The sequence below is a fragment of the Macrobrachium nipponense genome, chromosome 26, assembly GCF_015104395.2.
Source record: "Macrobrachium nipponense isolate FS-2020 chromosome 26, ASM1510439v2, whole genome shotgun sequence".
NCBI classification, from domain to species: domain Eukaryota; kingdom Metazoa; phylum Arthropoda; class Malacostraca; order Decapoda; family Palaemonidae; genus Macrobrachium; species Macrobrachium nipponense.
Genome location: NC_087215.1, coordinates 61,188,481 through 61,208,668, shown reverse-complemented (window position 1 = coordinate 61,208,668; position 20,188 = coordinate 61,188,481). Strand labels below are relative to the sequence as shown.

The 20,188-nt window shown below is 38.1% G+C and overlaps 1 protein-coding gene across 1 annotated transcript in view; it reads left to right on the top strand.

The window, feature by feature from the left end:
• LOC135200328 (27 kDa hemolymph glycoprotein-like) overlaps window positions 1–17,251 on the top strand; it is a 43,775-nt gene extending 26,524 nt beyond the window's left edge. The window contains exons 5-6 of the mRNA XM_064228884.1: window positions 3,722–3,875; window positions 11,945–17,251. Coding sequence (XP_064084954.1) covers window positions 3,722–3,875; window positions 11,945–12,146 — 356 coding nt within the window. The 3' untranslated portion in view covers window positions 12,147–17,251. The remainder of the gene's footprint in view (window positions 1–3,721; window positions 3,876–11,944) is intronic.
• The last annotated feature ends 2,937 nt before the right edge of the window (window positions 17,252–20,188 follow it).

Genomic DNA, 20,188 nt, shown 5'->3' with positions numbered 1-20,188 from the left:
TTTTAGGTTTACGCAGTATCTGCTGACTGCAGTAACTACTGGCCAATTTCTATCCTCCCTGTGCTCTCAGACTTGCCAAGATGGCAACATATAAGTAGTATGTGGGATTTAAAGGATTGTTAGGTGATAGTTAATATGCATATGTAAATATGCATATGTAGGAAGCTGTTAGGTACCTTTGATATTCTTTTGAATTTGACATACCATTTGCAAGAGAACCTTGGTAAGGATTTTGAGTGTAAAGTAATTCAGGTACATTGTAAAGCTACTTTTGAATTATTTATAAACTTCAGAATCTTGGAGTTGGTGGTTATCTTCTGGGTTTACTACAAGATTTCCTTAAAGTTAGGCAGCAGCAAGTTGCCAATGATGGGATCTTTAGCAAACCAAGACCTATTGTGTCTGGAGTTCCACAGGGTAGAGTTCTTGGTCGACTGTTTTTAGTATATAAAAATGATATGGCTGTTGGAGTGGAAAACAAGATTGTTCAATATACTGATGATGCAACACTTCTGGATCTAGTAAAGTTTCCACTTACGAGAAATGTAGCTGCCCTGAGTCTTAGTGGTGATATGGAGCAGATTGGTGGATTGTGTAGTTGGTGGGATATGAGGCCGAACTCTAGTAAAATGAACGAGTTTGAAGCTTTAACTATTCTTGTAACTATTGACTCGCATCTTGCTTTTGAGAAACATCTAATGAAAGTGTCGGTAAATGCTGCACGAAAGTTAGGTATTGCGTGTTATGCCTCATACTTATTTATGTTGTATGTAATGCCTCATATATATATGTGATAAAATCAGTGGAACCTGTTTTAGGTCATTTATCCATCCGCTACTAGAATTGTGTTCTCCAGTGTGGATATCTGCTTTTGCCAAAGATTTATCTCAGTGGTAGGTTTCTGTTTCCTAATAGCAGTTATGACTTGGACCATTGACAGATGGTCTCTTGTTTGTCAGTTTTTCATAAGTTGTATTTTAACAGATCTTTTACATTTGCAATTGATCCTTGATCCCCTTTTTTTTCTGAGAGCAACCAGATTGTTGAACAGCAGCACCAATGTGTTGTGAATGTGCCTTGCTGTCGAACTCTCAGTTCCAGAGGACCTTTATTCCTTACACTGGTGGCCACTAGTACAGTCTCAGCGCCTCAGTGGCGTGATCAGTATGGTCTTGGCCTGCCACCTCGTTGGTCGCGAGTTCAATTCTCGGGCATTCCATTGAGGAGTGAGAGATGTGTATTTCTGGTGAAGCCGTTGGTCCCGTTGCTGAATAACCACTGGTTCCATGCAACGTAAAAAAACACCATACAAACAAACAAACTAGTAGTCTCCCTGAGGATGTCGTGCAATTGGAACTTCATTGCCCTAATACAATTCTCCCTGTATTTTATTAATTTACTTGTTTTATTTATTTAAAATATTTGATTTTTATGATATTTTAATAAGTGATCTATTTTTTTCTCTATTTGCCATTACCTTCTTTTACTTCTTTCAAATGAACACCACATTCTTTGGAAGTTTGAATTTCAAGTAAGAAGCCCATGTGGGCTTGTTCCATATGATAGGGTTTTCATCTTCTGAATAATAATACTACTAATAATTAATGAAAGCAGGAGCTAGGAAGGTTCAGCACTAGCTGCAGAAGAAACTTCTTTATGTATATGATGCCTTACTGGGGAACACTTTCAGATGAGACCATGAATAGTATCACTGTGGGTCAGTTCAAGAATGGGTTAGATAAATTGATCAATACATTCATGTACTGTATTTATTCTTGTTTATTTATTCGCAGTTTTTATTTTTGTTCTTTGAAGGTGCTATCCTAAAGATGGATCTTGTAACTTATGTTTAGTTGTTGTTTGCTGGTAGCTACTTAACAATTGTTCAACAAGTTAGTAAATAGGAGGTGCTGTTACTTTAGTCTGTGCTACTTACCAGAAAAAGACCCCCCAAAGTATCTGTTGATATTAGAAGAAAAGGAGTTGATTATAGTAATAAAAATACCTTGTTACACTTAGAAACCCACACCTTGCCTAAGTGCTATTCAAAATGGTTGCTCCAAACGAACCTGTATCTGGTGAAGACAAAACCTGCTTGATAAAGACTATCACCAATTCTCACTTATCACTTTTCACAAAATAGAAGGCAATGGACAGATACGACAAAATGAATGGTTACAATGCTTTACAAGCAGTCTAGGGAGTGCTTGAAAAAATATAGACATGAAAAGTGAGACACTTATCCTCTAGAATCCAGGGATCTGTGGATTCCTGTTCAATGCTAATTATGTTCCTCTTTTGGAATTAAAACAAAAGACTACTGTAGTGTCTGGAGTAATCAAAGACCGTGAAAAAGGGTCAGTGTAATTGAAGAAAATGTGGGTTAATAAATTCATTCTTATAGCAGTTGAACTAAATTCATGTGGATGTGCAGTACATGTATTTTGTCCCTTGTATATTAAGTTAGAACTGGACAGTACATGAATTGAAAAGTCATTCGTACAAAAGAAAAAAAAAAGATGTATATGAAGTTTTTTTTAGTCCAGTGGGCTAGGCTAGTACGTACCTTATTTCACTGAACTAACAATTGTCTCAGTAAGGTATAGTTTAAGGTACACGAATAACAATGTTTGTACATAAGTCTGAATGCAAGAAAGGAATTATGTAGTTAAGTAATAGTCCATTGTATTAATTGCAAACAGTACATATAATCCCAACCCAAGATCTGTAACCTACTTATCTTACAAGAGGCAGTGGTAGGCGCTATTATGGGTACCTGTGCTTGATTTGAAGGGTAAAAATTGTTATTAACCCTCTCGTGATTTGGTGACACGTTGCGTGTCAATAAATTTTTTTCCATAGTCCACAGATGACGCGCTGGGCGCATCATATGTAAGTTATTTTCAGGAAAATTCACACAAAAAAAATGTCAATCATAGAGAACGTAGTTGATGCCATTGGGTTAACAGATTATGAATCTCGAAGAAAACGTAAACCCGATGATACTAGTTTACTTAGCTATGATACAAAATGTCAACGTAAGTAGGTTGGAAAATCTGAAAATTGCACTCCGTAAAAAATTTGCATTTTTTAAATCAGTTACAGCTCATTAGCAAACACATTTTTAGCAAAATTATTGCTTCCACATGAAAGGTTAAACATTTCTACACAATTTAGGTATAGAACAAATTCCCCAAACTGAATTATTATATTTTTCATGATTATTTCCAAAAAAATATCTACAATTTTTCTTAATTTCATGTTCATCACATTGTTTTTATTATTTCTAAGCCTTGTAAAGATGTTCTGATTGCTTTAGGAAATAATTCTATCATTTGCCGACATAATAACACTAACCAGAAGCGATATCAGTTATAGTTCATACGTATCGAATTTTACCAAAAAACTTTTCCATGCGCATGTTCTTTTCAGCCTGGGGGAAAAGTCGCATACCTTACACCCTTATATTTTCGGCCTGTGCGCTAGAGGGTTAAAGATATGATTATGTTGAAAAGCACTTTACTGCAGGTTGTATGAGAAAGTTTTCTTAAGAAATATCAATTCATAATAAAAGTAGGATGAAATGGAATCAAATTCCCTCATGAAAAAAGTTTCTTCAAAATGGGCGAGTCATTTAGGCTGGCTGATATACGTAGTACAATCATAAGGTCCTCTAAGGTAGTGACATGGCATGCTTTTTCTTACAAATTTACATTTTCAGTGTTCATGGGCGAGAAAGGTGGAGAATGTGTTAAGAGTCAGAAGGACAACATTAGAAACTGCATAGAAGAAAGGGTGCCGGAAATGAAGGAAGCTGAAGCTGATCCATTTGCAATAAGCATTAACAAACTAACCATAAATGAAGAGAATTGCAAGTAAGTATTAAGTTCTTGCATTTTCTAAATGTCTGACAACATGTACTCCCAACCACTTTTATATCATTTCATTGCTTGACTGTTCACCCATAATTTATAAGTCTTGATCAACTGGCCTGTGAGAATGAAGAATCCTGCAGATGAGTACCCCAATTTCCAAATATAGTGATGTAGTATATAGGCAAGGACAAACTCAGTGGTTCTTTACCTTTTTTGCTACCAAGCCAGAATGCTGTCCATAATGTCCATTCGTGACCACGTCTTCATTATTTCATTAATCATAAATACAATTTTCAACACCATTAAAGAACCATTTTGGTTATACAAAAAGGTGACAAAGACAAAAAAAATTAAATGGTAGTATTTTATTGATGGAAATAAGTATCCCAAAAAATATAATACATATTGACATTGGCAGCCAGAAGCACTTAAAAAAATCCTTGAATGTTAACATAGTAAAACTTAGTTCATGAATATACTTTAATTTTGCTGGAAACCAGGAGGTTGTTCATAAATTGTACATGAAATTTTATTATTATATAATTATTAATTATTGAGAGTTCTGACACTACATGAATTGAACCAGCTTCTTGGATTGGGGTGATTAAAACGAGAGGTTGCATCTCGGGTCATCCTCGGGTTATAGACACAGGATAAAGGCTGCAATCTGTCTTATATAAAGTGCCTAGGTGCCAATGTGCAACAGGTTACTATGTATAAATAGTTATTTGTTTATATACAAAACAAACCTTCGGTCTTAACATTAGGATTTACTAGCGCCAAGCTGGAAACTAGTAAAATTAAAATTAAGCTTGTGCGATCTAGGGACTATTGGCATCTATACCAGGTCACGGGGCATGTATACCCAGCATGCCCTCGGCGTCGTGTGACCCACCAGTTATCTTTCAACCGCCTTTAAGATAGGACATGTTCTCTGTTTATCTGTTTAAAGCTGGTTTTAGTTTGCCCGTTTTTTTCCATTTCACTTTCATTTTTCTTATTAATTCTCTTTCTCTGAGTGTGCTCATTATGGGTGTGAGCTGTAAGAGTGTGTAAGTGGTGAGATGGAGTGTTTTGTATTGCCATCGGGATCTTCTTCCGTTTCGAAGACAAGGCAAAGGAAATGCCCTGGAGTCGGTGGCTTTCTGTGTTCGAGATTCCTAATTTCGGTGTCGAGGGATCCTCATCCAACGTGTAGTAGGTGTAGAGAAAATGAATGTACAATTACTAATCCTTGTTCTGTTTGTCGTGGTTGGTCGGTGGAACAGTGGAGGAAGTTTTATGAGAAAGGCCAGTACAAAAGAAAGGAGTCGACGCCATCTTTGGATGACCAAGCGTTGCCAGCTTCTTTTGTATCAGCAATACACCAGACTGCTCCATGTGTTTCGCCTCCTACCTTTGATTTGTCCCATACCCCTTTGGTTTCTCCTAGTGGTTCGTTATCAGAAACTCCAGGAGGGGTTTTGGGTAATTTGATGCTTAATATTTACGCTCCGTTGTTCCCAGCAGGGGGGGGGAGCATCGCCATCTTTGTTCCAGGTGCCTGCTCCCGACTCGAATAGGATGGAAGGTACGTAGGCGGCGCTAGGCCTTCCAGGCATACCAACCTTGGAAGGTTTGCTGTCGCATTATATGGCATCACGGTTCCAGCAGGATCCGGCAGCGCTGAATATTCCTCATCCCCCGGGCTTGCACTTTATGGGAAATAATGCCGCGGCTACGCCAACAACTTCAATGTTTACGGCGATGCAGAACGTTGGGGGTAGTTTTGCTGGTAACGCGGGGATGCCAGCAGCAGCAGCCCAGTCTCTTCCTACAAGATTGGTGACGTCACAACCGACGTCACACACCGACATGGCAGACGTGATGACGTCACAGCCTACTGCTTCTCAGTCTACTTCACTGCCTCCAGACTCAAATACGCTTTCTGACTCGGTAATACGCTTTCTGACTCGGTAGTACACACTGTAATGAGGAAATTACAGGATCTAGAGAAGAAAATTAATAAAAAAGACAAAAAGAAAAGGCGTGATTCGTCTTCTTCCTCTAGCTCGGCGTCATTGCTAAGTTCGATGACGTCACGGCGTGTACCATTCAAGCGTCATAGGATACGGGATTTCGCGACTGATCCTCGGGTCAAGAGGAGAAGAGTGAATTCTTCTTCATCTTTGGGCAGGACTGTCACATCCCAGTCTGCAAGAAAGGCAAGAAGTCAGTGGCTGGTAAGCTCAAAGCTAGAGGATGAAGCCGTTTATAAGAGTGAGCGAGTGAGTCGGCAGCCGATGGGATAATGGCCAACGCGGAGTTGCCAGCAGAGACTACAAAGAGTCAAAGAAAGACTACAGTGTTGTTGGCGAAATCGCCGTTAAGAGGCAAAAAGTGCAGAAAAGGATAGAACAGATACCGGTTTCGCCTGTAAGACCGTTTAAAATATGGAGAAAAGATGATAAGGCTCCTATTAAAAGGTCGAAGAATTGCGAGTTGGCAACCTCGTCTGATACGTTGGTGGAAGGTGTTGTCTGCCTAGATGAAGGATCAAGGCCGAATTCTCCGACGGTTGTTGGAGACGATATTAATCGTCATGGAGAGGAAGTGAGCTCGGTTTCGAGAGAGCCTTCATCTTTGAGGTATAGGCGAGATACTCGCTCTAGATCTGAGAACAGAGAAGGAGTGAGGCGGTCTCGTTCTCCTGCTGACTGTTCGGGACTGAGCCGTCGGCGCTCATCAGAGATCAAAGAGGCTGCAGCCGTAGGGGCAGAGCCTTGAAGCACCCAGACGTTTGTCATGGGATAGGAGTGAGATAGCGTCTCTTGTGGCTGAGCACAGTACGCTAGAACTGGAGGAAGGAGAAAACCAAGAGTTTCTGGCTTCATATTTGGAGGTGATTGATTTGATTCGTCAATTCAATAACCTTTCGGAGAGAACGGAAACACCTGCCTATATATGCTTCCTCCGGGGATTGACATGGCGTTTGAGGTGACAAAGGATACCAAAGTGTCGTGTGAATTGCCTTGTTTAAATCATGCGGAGTTCGTTTTACAACATGTAAACGCCCGGATTGCGGGAAGGGATAATTCCTTAAGATCAAATAGATCGTTCAAGTTTATCCCTCCTCCAATGATGAAACATAGAAAATATTATACGACATTGGCGGTTCCTTTACTATCTAGACAAATTAACCCAAATGTGGTAAGGTTAAGGCCTGGATTAACTTTAGATCAAGTGAAAATGGAATGCCCCTCGATGACTTGCCAAGAGGCTGCTACGTTAGAAGCAACAGCTTCTTTTGTCTTTCAGACAGCTTTTTGGCTGGATCTTTTTTCAACAGCAGTTGCGAAGATTGCATCCTCAAAAGTGACGAGGACGGTATTGGATGAATCAGTGTTCATTAGATTACTACAATCAGGTGCCAAAGCAATTGCGTACTTGACAAATTTAAGTGCCAATGTTTGGGCAAATATCCTGTTAATGAGGAGGGATGCAGCTTTGGCTAGACTTAGCCACACTGTCAATTTGGATTCCCTGCTAGCAATGAGGAATGGGAATATCTTAGAGTTGCAATTGCTGTTGCCAGAGGCCATACTGGAAGAGGCTATAGATAGAAGAAGGATGGACACTAACGATAGATTGGTACAGCAGGCAGTTAGAAAAACATCTAGCAGTCAGGCTAATCCTATGGAGGTAAGGCAGCAGCAAATACCTCGGAAGAAGCTAGTGAGGAATAGCATCCCTAATAGAGCAACAAGATCCTCTTCCCCAAAGAAGTTAACTCATCGGCCCTTTCACAATAGAAATAACAGAGGAAGGGGGATTAGGGGAAGAGGAAGGGGCTTAAGACGATAGGATAGGCGCCTCTCATCACTCAGCCACACCAGTGGGGGTTGCCTGGCAAATCACTGGAAGGTGTGGCAGGAACTGGGAGCAGAGCAGTGGGTGGTGGAAGTTCTCAGAGTCGGGTATTTGATTTCGTTCGAAGTATCCCCACCCCTGACAGAACAGCCATTACCTCACCCTGCTTATGCTCAAGAACCTCAGAAGGCTTTTATTCTGCAAGAGGAAGTGAAGAAGATGATGGAAAAAGGGGCTGTGGAACAAGTATCCATTCCGTCAAAGGGGTTTTACAGCAGAATTTTCTTTGTACCCTAAGCCAACGGGGACTGGAGGACAGTAATAGATCTGTCAACTTTGAATCTGTTTATAAGAAAAACCAGATTCAAAATGGAAACTCCAAAGGTGGTTCTACAAGCAGTCAGGATCAAGGACTTAATGCTGACAATCGACTTGAAAGACGCTTACTTTCAGATCCCAGTCCATCAGTCTTCCAGGAAATTTCTCTGCTTCAGTCTTGCAGAGAAAGTTTTCGAGTTCAAAGTTCTGTGCTTCGGATTGACAACAGCTCCTCAAGTTTTTACAAGTGTTCACTCTCATGTCGACATGGGCACATGCTCAGGGGATCAGGCTAATAAGATTTCTAGACGATTGGCTGGTGATAGCAAAGTCCATAGAGAAATTACTCAGGGACAGGGCGACCCTCCTACGGTTTTGTCACAGCTTAGGTATTGTGATAAATCAAGAGAAGTCGCAGTTGGATCCAAGTCAATGGCTGGTGTATCTGGGAATGGTTATAGACACAATAAAAGCCAAATTATTCCCGACAGACCAGAGAGTAGAGAAATGCAAACAAGTGGTGAATGCCTTCCTGGAAAAACAAACACAGCTAGCAAAACAGTGGCAGGTAGTACTGGGAGTTCTAACTTCCTTGGAGAAGCTAGTACCACAAGGGAGGCTACACCTTCGATCTCTACAATGGAGGATGAAGGAGTTCTGGTCACCAATAGTAGATCACCCGTACGAGCAGATTCCCTTGTCGGCAGAAGTGAGGAAAGACTTGCTGTGGTGGGTGAAGGACAGCAATCTGACAGTGGGTGTTCCCCTTCAGCAACCCTCCCCGGATCTCCTGCTGTTCTCAGATACGTCACTAGAAGGTTGGGGAGCGCATATGGAGGAGCTGATGGTTTCAGCAAAATGGAGCGGCGAGGACAGAAAACTCCATATAAACGTGCTGGGGTTAAAAGCAGCATTTCTAGCACTACAGGAATTCCGGGAGAGGGTACAGGGGCAATCAGTGGTTTTGATGTCAGACAACACCACAGTATAGTAGCTTACATAAACAAACAAGGAGGTCTAGTGTCTTGACAGTTACATGTGATGACAGTTCAACTTCATCAGTGGACTGTAGAGAACGTAGTAGACATCAGGGCCAGATATATTCCAGGAAAAAGAAATACAGTGGCCGACAAGTTGAGCCGCAGGGATCAGATCCTGGGAATGGAGTGGTCCTTGCACCAACAAGTAGCGGACAGAATGCTCATGTTGTGGGAAAGGCCGATCATAGACCTATTCGCAACCAGGTACAACAAAAAGTCAGGAGTGTATTGTTAGGTAGTCCTGGACGTAGAGGCAGTAGCAGAAGATGCGCTACAACACCCATGGGACAATCTGGACATCTACCCATTTCCTCCATTTTGTCTAATCCGTCAGGTTCTGAACAGGGTAATGCGGTCTCAGAACCTCAGAATGACTCTGGTAGCTCCGTTATGGCCAAAGGCAGAATGGTTTCGGGACCTCTTGGAACTCCTGATAGACGTGCCGAGGGAGTTACCCCCATGGAACAACCTGCTATGTCAGCCACACGTGGAGAGGTACCACCGGTCGGTGATAAGGAGGACAAGGCACCTCAGGTCGGGGTGCAGGAGATTGTTCGTAAGTACAGGACGGAACAAAAAGGAAGTGTCCAGGAATACAATATCGTTTTGGCTAAGAGAAACGATCAGGAATGCCTACATGACAGAAGACAGGGGGTCAGATAGCCAGGAGAGGGCTAGGACTCATGACATTAGAGGCTTGAGTGCTTCTTTGGCATTCAAGAAGAATATGTCTGTGGAGAGAATTCTGAAAGCTGGTGTTTGGAAATGCCAAACGACTTTCACTTCCTTTTATTTAAAAGACGTTGCCCATAGATCCTTGGATACCTTTTCCTTGGGTCCAGTGGTGGCGGCCCAGCAAGTGGTATAGGTCATCCAGTACCCCTGGCGGGTCAGTTTGTGTCTAGTGTAAGATGAAGGTATGAAAGTAGAATGAATGGGATGACTGGTCTTTTTTCTTTACTACTTTCTTTCTACTCCTTTACCTACGGGCAGTATGAAGGAGAGTACCATCACAAGCTGTAACGGACTAGATGCAGGTGAGGTGGTCAGCCATACTGTAAAGTTATGTTAGAGTATAGTATACTTTTCAGTAGCAACACACCCCTCTCAGTAATAGGGAAGGGAGGGGTGATGGTACATCCAGATACAAGGGACAAGAGTGGTTTATGAGAATGGAGGTTCCTTTATTTTCCCATGGTTTATAAACCATGGCATGATACCAGCACCCAGTGAGGGAAACCAATAGATTTCCTTATATCTTTGGTTCAAGGGTTTATAGTCATTCTCTTGGAATACTCCTAATATTCGGAAATGGATATAGATGGCAAACTCCCAGTCAGTTTGTGACTTACCTCCCTCCAATAAGTAAGTCTATCCAAATGTTAAGACCAAAGGTTTGTTTCGTATATGAACAAATGACAAATTTGTAACTAATTTGTATTTTTCATAACTAACAAACCTGAGGTCTGAACAGTTAAGGGCCCACCTCGAACTACCCCTCTAGCAGTCTAAACTGGGTTAGAAGTATAACTGGCGGGTCACACGATGCTGAGGGCATTCTGGGTATACATGCCCCGTGACCTGGTATAGATGCCAATAGCCCCTGGATCACACAAGTTTAATTTTAATTCTACCGGTTTCCAGCTTGGCGCTAGTAAATCCTAATGTTAATACCTCAGGTTTGTTAGTTATGAAAAATACAAATTAGTTACAAATTTGTCATATATATGTACTACATATATATTTTTTTTATTTTTTTTTTTTACTATTACAAATAATCTCAGTATCTCTTCACAAGCTATTCAGATGGCTTGATGACCCAATTTTGGGCCGTAACTTAGAGGTGAAGAACCACAGGACTAACATTTCAGGGACTAATTGGTCTGTATTTGGTAGAAGTTGAAAATAAAACCAAAAAGGTACTAGGATGCATTAAACATCAATTTACTTCTGGAAAAAACAAGGAAACCATACTAACCTGATATTGTACAAGGCTATAGACCCAAGTTACATGCTCATTTCTGATTATTATTCTAGAGGAATGTATGAAAATATGACAATTCAGGCAAGATTAACTAAACAAATACCAGCTTAGTTATCAAAGAGGGCCAGAATGCCTCATATTTGTACTCTAGAAAAGCATATGCCAGTACTTATTAAGAAGTCTGTAGAAGGAGACATGTAAGCTATTCAGAGATACGAAGAACATTGATTACAGGAATCTGTTTCTGAAAAAAGTCTTCTTGTATGGATCAGTAAGTCTGTTAGGCAGATCTTTAGTGATGTAATTCTCTCTTGAAAATATTGGGCAATGTTTGGTAAGACATTACAAAAATTGTAAGTTATTCACCCAAAAAGGAATCCAGGTACAGTCAACCCAGCTTTTCGCGGACTCGCAATTCACGGACTCTCCTATTTGCAGATTTTTCTATGGACCGTATATACCATTTTTTGCAGAAAATTCGCCTATTCGCAGTATTATTCACTGAGAAATATTCACAAATTACTGTTATTTTCATATAAATTCACTTTTTGTAATAAAACTATTAAAATACTCAGGTTTAAACATTTTTAGATGGTTAAAATACTCCGGTATAAGCATTTTTAGAGGGGTTGTAAGTACTATTTATGGGTTTGAGCTATTCGTTGTGTGTGGGGTACCCATCCCATACAAATACAGGGGTCTACTATACATTGTTGTTTAGATATTACAAGTATGTGAATGGTTTGCCTTCTGAATAAGTTGATTATCTGAAAAGTTCATGGAGAACTTGAGCTGCAACTTCCAGCTAATTGTATATCTAAATTTATTTTTGTGACATAAATCTTACAATGCGTTTCTGAAAGTCCCTCTCTTTACAGGAAAGTAAATACAATGCACCAGTGTATTGTGACTTGGACAGAGAAATGTGAAGATTCTACACCATCTAACATCCTTGACTCTCTTATTGTCCAGATCTTAAAAGTTACCCCCTGTAAACAAACAAGTGGTGCCACAACACTTTTGCCTTGGATGTTGATGTTGTTGGGAGCTGCTCTAACAGCAGCAAACATTCTTCTTTAACTTGTGCAATACATTGAAAAAGGGGTAAGGTAAGAAGCCAAGGTATTTGTAGGGGGACCACTACCTAGTCAAGGAATAGTTGAAATAGTATTATGAGAAAGACAGTTCATCTGGAGAACTTGAACTTTTGAAAATGCAAAATAATCTGGAGAATTCTTCATGGAGTAGTTATAGTGAAAGAATGTAATTTTATCAAAATAATGTTTGTGTGTGAATTTTGATGGTTTTGTCTTGAGGAAATGTTCATCAGTTTCTAGTCATGTTGCTTTAGGTCTCTATGGCCAAGCAGTCTGAGGTAGAATCCCCAAAACTCCCAGCCTCATGTTTTGTACTAGGGGAAGGTCATCAGAAATTATATATCAAAACAAAATATTCTTCAACCTATGACAAGTAAAGCATCTGCCTAAAATGAAGACCAATTTGCAGATATACATTTCTTTGGTTCATCCCCATGAAAGAGTTCACTCAATAAGGATGTATCAGCAGTACACTTGAAAGTCATAGGCGATCACAAAAATATGAAAAAATACAGATAAGACTCGGCTCTGGCTAGTTTCAGCTTCAGTTTTGAGTGACTTATAATAAATGTTTTATATTTGAAGTTGATTAACAGGAAGTGGAAAGCAAGGTTTTAAACTACCAGTAATACAAATACCTAATGGAGGAAAATTTACTACTTAGTAAAATTGTTTTATGGAACCACAACCAAAAGCTAAAAATTTAAGAAAAGAAAATTTGTAATGAGGAGTCAACTTATCTCATAATAGTAATGGTAGTTTTGGCTGAATTTATCATAGCAATCTTCTTCAGGTGTAGTGTGCAACAACTGCCAGAGGACATAAGAATGTAAACCTTTGTTTAAATTATTCTAATGTTTCACTAAGGTTCAACATAACCTGATCCCAGCAGAATGGCAAATGAAGGGAGGACGAGTTCAATACTTAATCAGAAAATGGGTTACAGTCAGTGTACTGTCTCATTTTGAATACTAATAGTTTTCTGGTATTGCTGTGTAATTTACCTCTCTCTCTCTTGGTTGGGATTTTGATATTTATTCTTAACTTATAGTAGTGCACTCTTTAGTTGTTGATAAAAACTTCTGGAACTAATTTCAATACGCTTTGACGTCTTTCATTCCTGTTTTGCCACTTACACAGGGATAGGCCATCTCAAGTAAATGTTATAAGTAACACCAAAAGTAATATTGGTACATATTAGGAAAGTATTCAGGGTGCTATTGCTTTGTATATTCTGTTAGGGTTACAGAATAGTTTAAACTTGACATCCTGTTGCTCCTTTGATATTTTGATTTTCATTATAAAATTAAATTTTGGATACATTTAAATAATTGTTCTGAGTACATGCTGCAATCAGTAAATTTTCATCAGTCTCCGTAGGTCTGATTTAGCCTAAATTGCTAATTTGTTTAGTTATAAATGTTTGATCAGTAACAAGGTAGCCTTCATTGTAGAAAGACTGTCTGTCAGTTTGCTTCTTACAAGTATGTTAATGTCTGTCAGATGTGGTTATATCTTGCAGTACTTCATTTCGACTGTTTGGTCAGTTTTCTCATTATGTATAATATAAGGTATTGAAGGCTTTAGACAAAATTTGTTGAAAATAAGAGCTTTCACAACTGTAATATAAAAAAGCAGAATAGAGCTTTCACAACTGTAATATAAAAAAGCAAAATATACCAAAATCTTTTAATTAATGAAATTTTAGTCTTCTTTTCTTGTTTACTATCTAATACTACATGTTCTGGTTTCCTTAATTTTAGATTTAAATATTTACATACAAGTCTTCAACCTGAATTAGCAGTGAATGACCTTGTAGCTCCCAGTGCTTGGCTTTTGGCCTAAATTCCATATTCTATTGGCTTTAAGATAGTGGCTAAGGTAATCATGATAGTCCCTGTGACCAGTAAAGAGCTGGAGATCAGGCATCTTTTTTCTTCAAAATTCTGATACAAGAGCAACAAAAAATTTAAGCAGGTATCACACTTCTGTAGTGATCATGATTGATCAATTTACTGAGCTGCTTTATTAACCCACTTAATTTCGTTGACTAGCAGCAACAGAGTGGACAATGTTATATGCATTTCTCAAGTTTCACAATCTTCATTTCTATTTTTTCAATTTCCAGGTTTACGTAGTACTGTCCAATATCTGAGCCAGCAGTTATAATATCTACATGATTTTTTTTTTTTCAAATATGACAATTTTTAATAATTTTGTATTTTTCATAACTAACAAACCTGAGGTCTTAACATTAGGATAATCTTCTAGCCTACTTGGTGAAAACCAAACATTTGCATGTCGCATTCATTTTACTACCATGCATTGGATGAATAGGCAGAGAATGGAGGTCACTAACAATGAATTTCAAGTTTTGGAAACCAATCAATGTTGTCCATTGTAATTTTTTGGTTCATATAATAATTAAATTTAAAATTGCAATTCATCAAATAAATTTCAAATTTCTTTACAGTTTTCTTTAAGAGTTTTTTGCCTGTGATCAGTGCTTACTACATTTTACTGTATATAGGTTGCTTCATGAACTTTTACTGTATAAAGGTTGCTGCATGTGTTCATGAAACAGGAAATTGTTGGCTTGTGTATCCTTCAAAAGAATAGTGAACTTTTAAGAATTATTGACTGGAAGACTTGTTCTAATTATATTTATTTCAAACCTTTTTTTTTTTCTTTTTTTTCTGAAGCAGTGTCTTTTGCCTGTTGAGGCAAGTTAGCTAATACATTCATACAGCTCTATATGAAACTAGGTAGCGTCTCAGTTTCCAGAATTTGTAGACTAAAGCACTGAGTAAACAGGTCTTTCTGAATATTTGGGCCAGCCCTGTGAGTTTAGTACGATTAGTGGTCAGGCTCAGCTACCTGAAAATAATGATAAAATAATATTCAGCATATATTTGACCTCATAGAGAATGTTGCCAGTTAGAATGTTAATATACTATGTTAACTGCTGAATTGATGAGGTAATAAAATAATCTTTTGGAATATAATATGCTTGCTAAACACGAGAAAAAATGCTCAAAGGTATTTACATTTAGGGAAGGACTTTAATGAATGACAATTAGTTTCCTTTGTCAAATGAGGGCTGCAATATATCAGTTTGCATGCAAACAGGTATATTGTAACCCTCACATCAGATCTCAACTGTTACTTATCAGCAGCTACAATAATGTTTTATTTTTGCTAGGCTACTGTCTTAGAAGAATAGATTTTGTCTATAAAAATCTTGAACTAAATGGTTCTTTTAAGAGTAAAATACAAGTTAGTTTAAGCTAGAAATTACATGAAACATATTGTTGCCTTAGGGATATCTTGAATGTTAAAAGTGTGAGCTCCATTATAAGGTGTGTGTTACTTATCAGATTTTTCTACTTATTAGGAGACACCACTCCAATAAATCAAGGGTCTACTCTGACAAAATATGTTTTGCTCGGTCCTTTTCATGTAATAGCATTAGTGTTACCATATGTTTTACATTTCAGGTGTAGTATATGCTGCTTGAACAGTAATTTTGCCAATGCAATGCAACAAGGATATTGTACTGGTTGGGTTTTTGTAAAGTATATTTATTTTTAGTCCCAACTTTTGCAAAATTCATTTTTAGAAATCCCATTGGTTCTTTTGATGATTTATGTTACATAGCTTACTTTTGGTTGTGCCAAATTTATTTTTATTGTTTCAGTTATTATTAATTTGAAATTTCATATGTTTTATGTCTGTCATTTTAAGTACTTACAATGATCTCTTAAAACAAACTAGTTCTTGCAAGCTGTATGTACATAAGAATTCTATTTGTAGAGGATGTTCATGGTTGAATGATCCAAAAATATTGTGATAATTTAGAACAAACCTTGATGTATAATTTCATCCATGGGTTGAAGGATGTAGATTTTTAATTTTCAATTACTCAAGTTAACTGTTCTAAATGTAGTACAGTACACATATACTAATATGAAAAGGCTTGTGCTTGCAGATGATTATCAAAAAGTAGGGCTGAGAATTACAGGTATAGATAGCAGCTTCAATTTATATAAGAAATATTTATTTCCTAATAATATACAGTATTATAATTATATATAATAATTAATATTTATTTTTCATACAGAATATCAAATATTGTAGCACTTCTCCTAAATGATACCCATTAATCCAAGACCCACAGTTTGAATAAAGTTGAACGAGGTTTCATACTTTTAAGTTTACTGTTAGTAATGTGTGCATGGTGCAGAGGCCACTAAGCTTTATCATATACTCTCTCCTACAGTTGTTATTCAGTGTCACCTTTAACAGTGTTCATATATTCTTACAGTTAATTTATTAATTAATGTCATTTTGAGTACATACCTATATGTATCAAGAATGGAATAGGAAATGGTCAGCCATTTTGAGTTATGAAAGTTACCTGCACTTTTCAATGTTGTTTTGCCACTTTGATAGTTGTGAAGATCCATTTCCAAGGACTTGATTATCATGTGTCCAAAGCCTATATTACTGATGGGGACAGTGCCAAAATCTTGTAGCTTATAGCTACGGAGTTGGAGCAGGTTGTTGTTAGTTCTTGTCCACCTAAAACATAAAACAAATATAGTAGTTACTTTTTTAATACAGTAATCCAGTACAATTTATATCTTGCAAAATGATGTCCAACTTCAAGCAGTGTTATGTATACTTGGAATAATGGTTATGCTAAGGTCTGAACCTTATCACACACCACCACCTCCCAGGAAACAACTTTCTCAGATATTTGTATAATTATTGTATAAATTACACTTTCTCCTAACCCAGTGGTTACGATTTTATGACATTTCACTTTTTACCACTTTAGTATAATGTGTACTATCCAACTGTTATTTGCATTTATAATGTACGTATATCAGAGATTTACAAATGTCAAGATGGAAAGCAAGAATGGTCTAGTGATAGTGATGTATAACAGCTTTAAGTGAACTAGCTAGCAGTAATGAAACTCTTTGAATATTATGAAAATGCAGAGGAATTATTTGTATAGGTTAGACCCAGTTATTGTAATTTTATTGTCCTGTGCTGTATAACTGTAAAATATGATTTTGTAAATTTTTTTTATTAGTACACAAACTATTTATTTTAATACATTTAGCAAATGCTAAGTATTGGTATGTACAGTATTATATCAAAGTGTGTCTTCAAAAGTTATAAGATTGGGATGATTCTGTTAAGTATTCCATCTGTAAATTCATTGTTTGTGTTTATGAAAAATTACATTTTAGTATACATATATAGGTTTACCCCACAGACTGAAAGCAGAAAAATTTTCAAGCATACTCATACCTACTAAATCATACCAACTTGAAACTGGATAGAAAAAGTGAAGTTTGTTCATGGATGTCATCTTCCCAAAAAGAAAGAACTAAAGAAGTTATATTAAGACTACTTATAGGCTGTACTAGATTTTCACATGGCTATTGGATGTCAAATCCATATTCAGACCCAATGATATATAATAGTAAATGCCAATCACCAATGACTTTCCAACACTTGTTAGTTGAATGTCCAATCTGGAACCAACAAAGAAATTTGAAATCCCATATAAAAAGGCATTCTTGCTGAAGGGAAAGATTCCTTATATAATAGGATTACCATGTTCCTAAGTAAAACTGGTTTTGTAAAATTTTTTTTGTTTTGTCATGACTAATTCCTGAAAACCAGCCCGAGAAGAGCCCTCATTAGGCTCAGAGGTCTGGATAAACTAATCCTTTATTATAATAATAATGTAAAAACTTGCAATAACCAATCAACAAAATCAGGGAAGAGAATGCATTGGAAGGCTGAGAGCTGGGTGTTGGTTGTGCACTTGGCCAAGTAACCAATAAGGAGGGTGTACAGGAGACGGGTTAAGGAGAGAGCGGTAGCCATTTGTTAACGATACATAATCTGAATCCACCTGGGCAGACGGGTCACAATTAATATTCACTTGGCCTAACTCTTTATGTTGAAGGTTGCAACTTATCTGATAAGGTATGGTTGAAATACAAGAATATGCTCAAATGGTTAATCATATTTTTCTGTTGTGCTATTCTTTGTGGCTAAGCTAAACATCCTGCAGACCACAAAACTTCCATGTATTTTCTTAATTTGTCATATGTAGTATTCCCTACAAGAAATAAACCATTGCCTGGAATCAGTTATGTAGAAACATAGAAGCAAATAATAATAGGTGGCTGCTATCAATTTTGGACATCTTGCTGCATTTCTACTGACTGCCAAGTTGAAAATTTTAACTTTTTATTGTTCAACGGATGTGAACATGAAAAGTGAACGAAAAAAGGTGTAATTGGCATAAGAAGGTTTTTAGCGGTTTTATGTACTTGGTTAGCATAACTTTTGTAGGATAGGTGATTAACCCTTGCTCCTCTACTGCTGCTTCCTAAGGAGAGGACAAGAAGTGGTTAAGAAAGGCTAGAGTACATTTTATACCTCTTAGTTTGCTTGTTTTGTTTGTATGGGTTTTTTATGTTGCATGGAACCAGTGGTCATTCAACAACGTGACCAACAGCTTTACAGGACTTCTGAACCACGTCGAGAGTGAACTTCTATCACCAGAAATATACATCTCACCCCTTAGTGGAATGTCCGAGGATTGAACTCGCGGCCATTGAGGTGGCACACCAACACCATACCAACCACGCCACTGATGCACTCTTACTCCTCTTTGAACTTCCTTTTGTTCTTACCTTTGCTGAGGTGCACAGAGGAATTGGCACTAGGTTTTCAATTGGCACAATTAAGATCGCTGGATTATACGTACGATACGTGAGCAACAGAATGCTGCTGTATGACACTGCTTGTTGCCATGCCAACCTGTATGAGGAAGATCGTGCAAACCTCTGATGGTGTTTAATTTGTCCAGAACAAACAGTTTGTATCCCTAGATTGTGTGAATGCATGTAGCCACTATAGTGGTGAGCCATGTGTGTGTAATTGAGCAACCATTCTAGTTCCTGGTTTGTCCAAGACTTAGTATTGGACATATGAGCATTTGTCTAGCATTTAATTCAATTTCAATCAATCAATCAAAAGTCTATGGGAAAGTGGACCACAATTGGAAGTGGGTGCGAGTTATCCTTAATGCTTATTTAGTGATTGGTACCATTTGATCCAATTATGTCTCCTCAGTCTGTGTGCTACCAGGGTAGACTGGTATGTAAAATACCTCTTTAAGAGAGGATCACAGTCTTGCCTTGGGAATCTTTTAGGGACCTCTGGGTTCTAAAGCATCCCTTCAGGCAGTGCTGGAATGGAGATATTGTTTGGCTCATTGTGAGCTTTTATGATTTCAGGAGAGCAACCACTGTTCTTTTGTTCAGACCATCTGGTTGATGCAGTGTACTCCAGGTTGTGCTCAGGAGGTAAAGCCATAGTTACAGCTGCTGTGGTTATTGTTTACTCGTGATGACTTAGATTTAGTTAGCAGTTGATCTGTCAAGTTCTTGTTGCTGATATGCCAAACCATCTTACAGAGAAAGCCGAGACTATTTCCATGCAATTGGACTCATCAGTGTAGGCTGATGAAGACCTCCCCTGGTTTTCTTGGCAGCAGAGTTAGTTGCCATGGCCTCCTCTATTTTTTATTTATTTATTTATACAAAGCATCATGGTTCAACCTCTTGTTTAAGCATGCTAAATAACTTTGCCTCACCAGTTGTCTTATCATTCAGGGACAAGATTTGACAGGTAGCATTGGTCGTCCTCAGGCAATTTTCTCCCTCCTTTTGGTGTCTCCTTGAGCAAGGCAATCAGAGATCTAGTTTGGTAGTTGGATCTTTCTTCATTCAGTTGTAGCTAGTGTTCTGTGAACTTCTTCAACCTTTGTAATGACATGCTCCTGCCTCCATGGTGAAAGCATAAGGTGTTGCCTTAAGCCAGGTCTTCAGACTGAAGGGTGCACAAAAGCCTTTAGGGCCTTGGACCAAGATCTCGCACTCTGCCTATCTTCCCATTAGCTTCAGAGTTGAAGAAGCATCTTTTTATCAC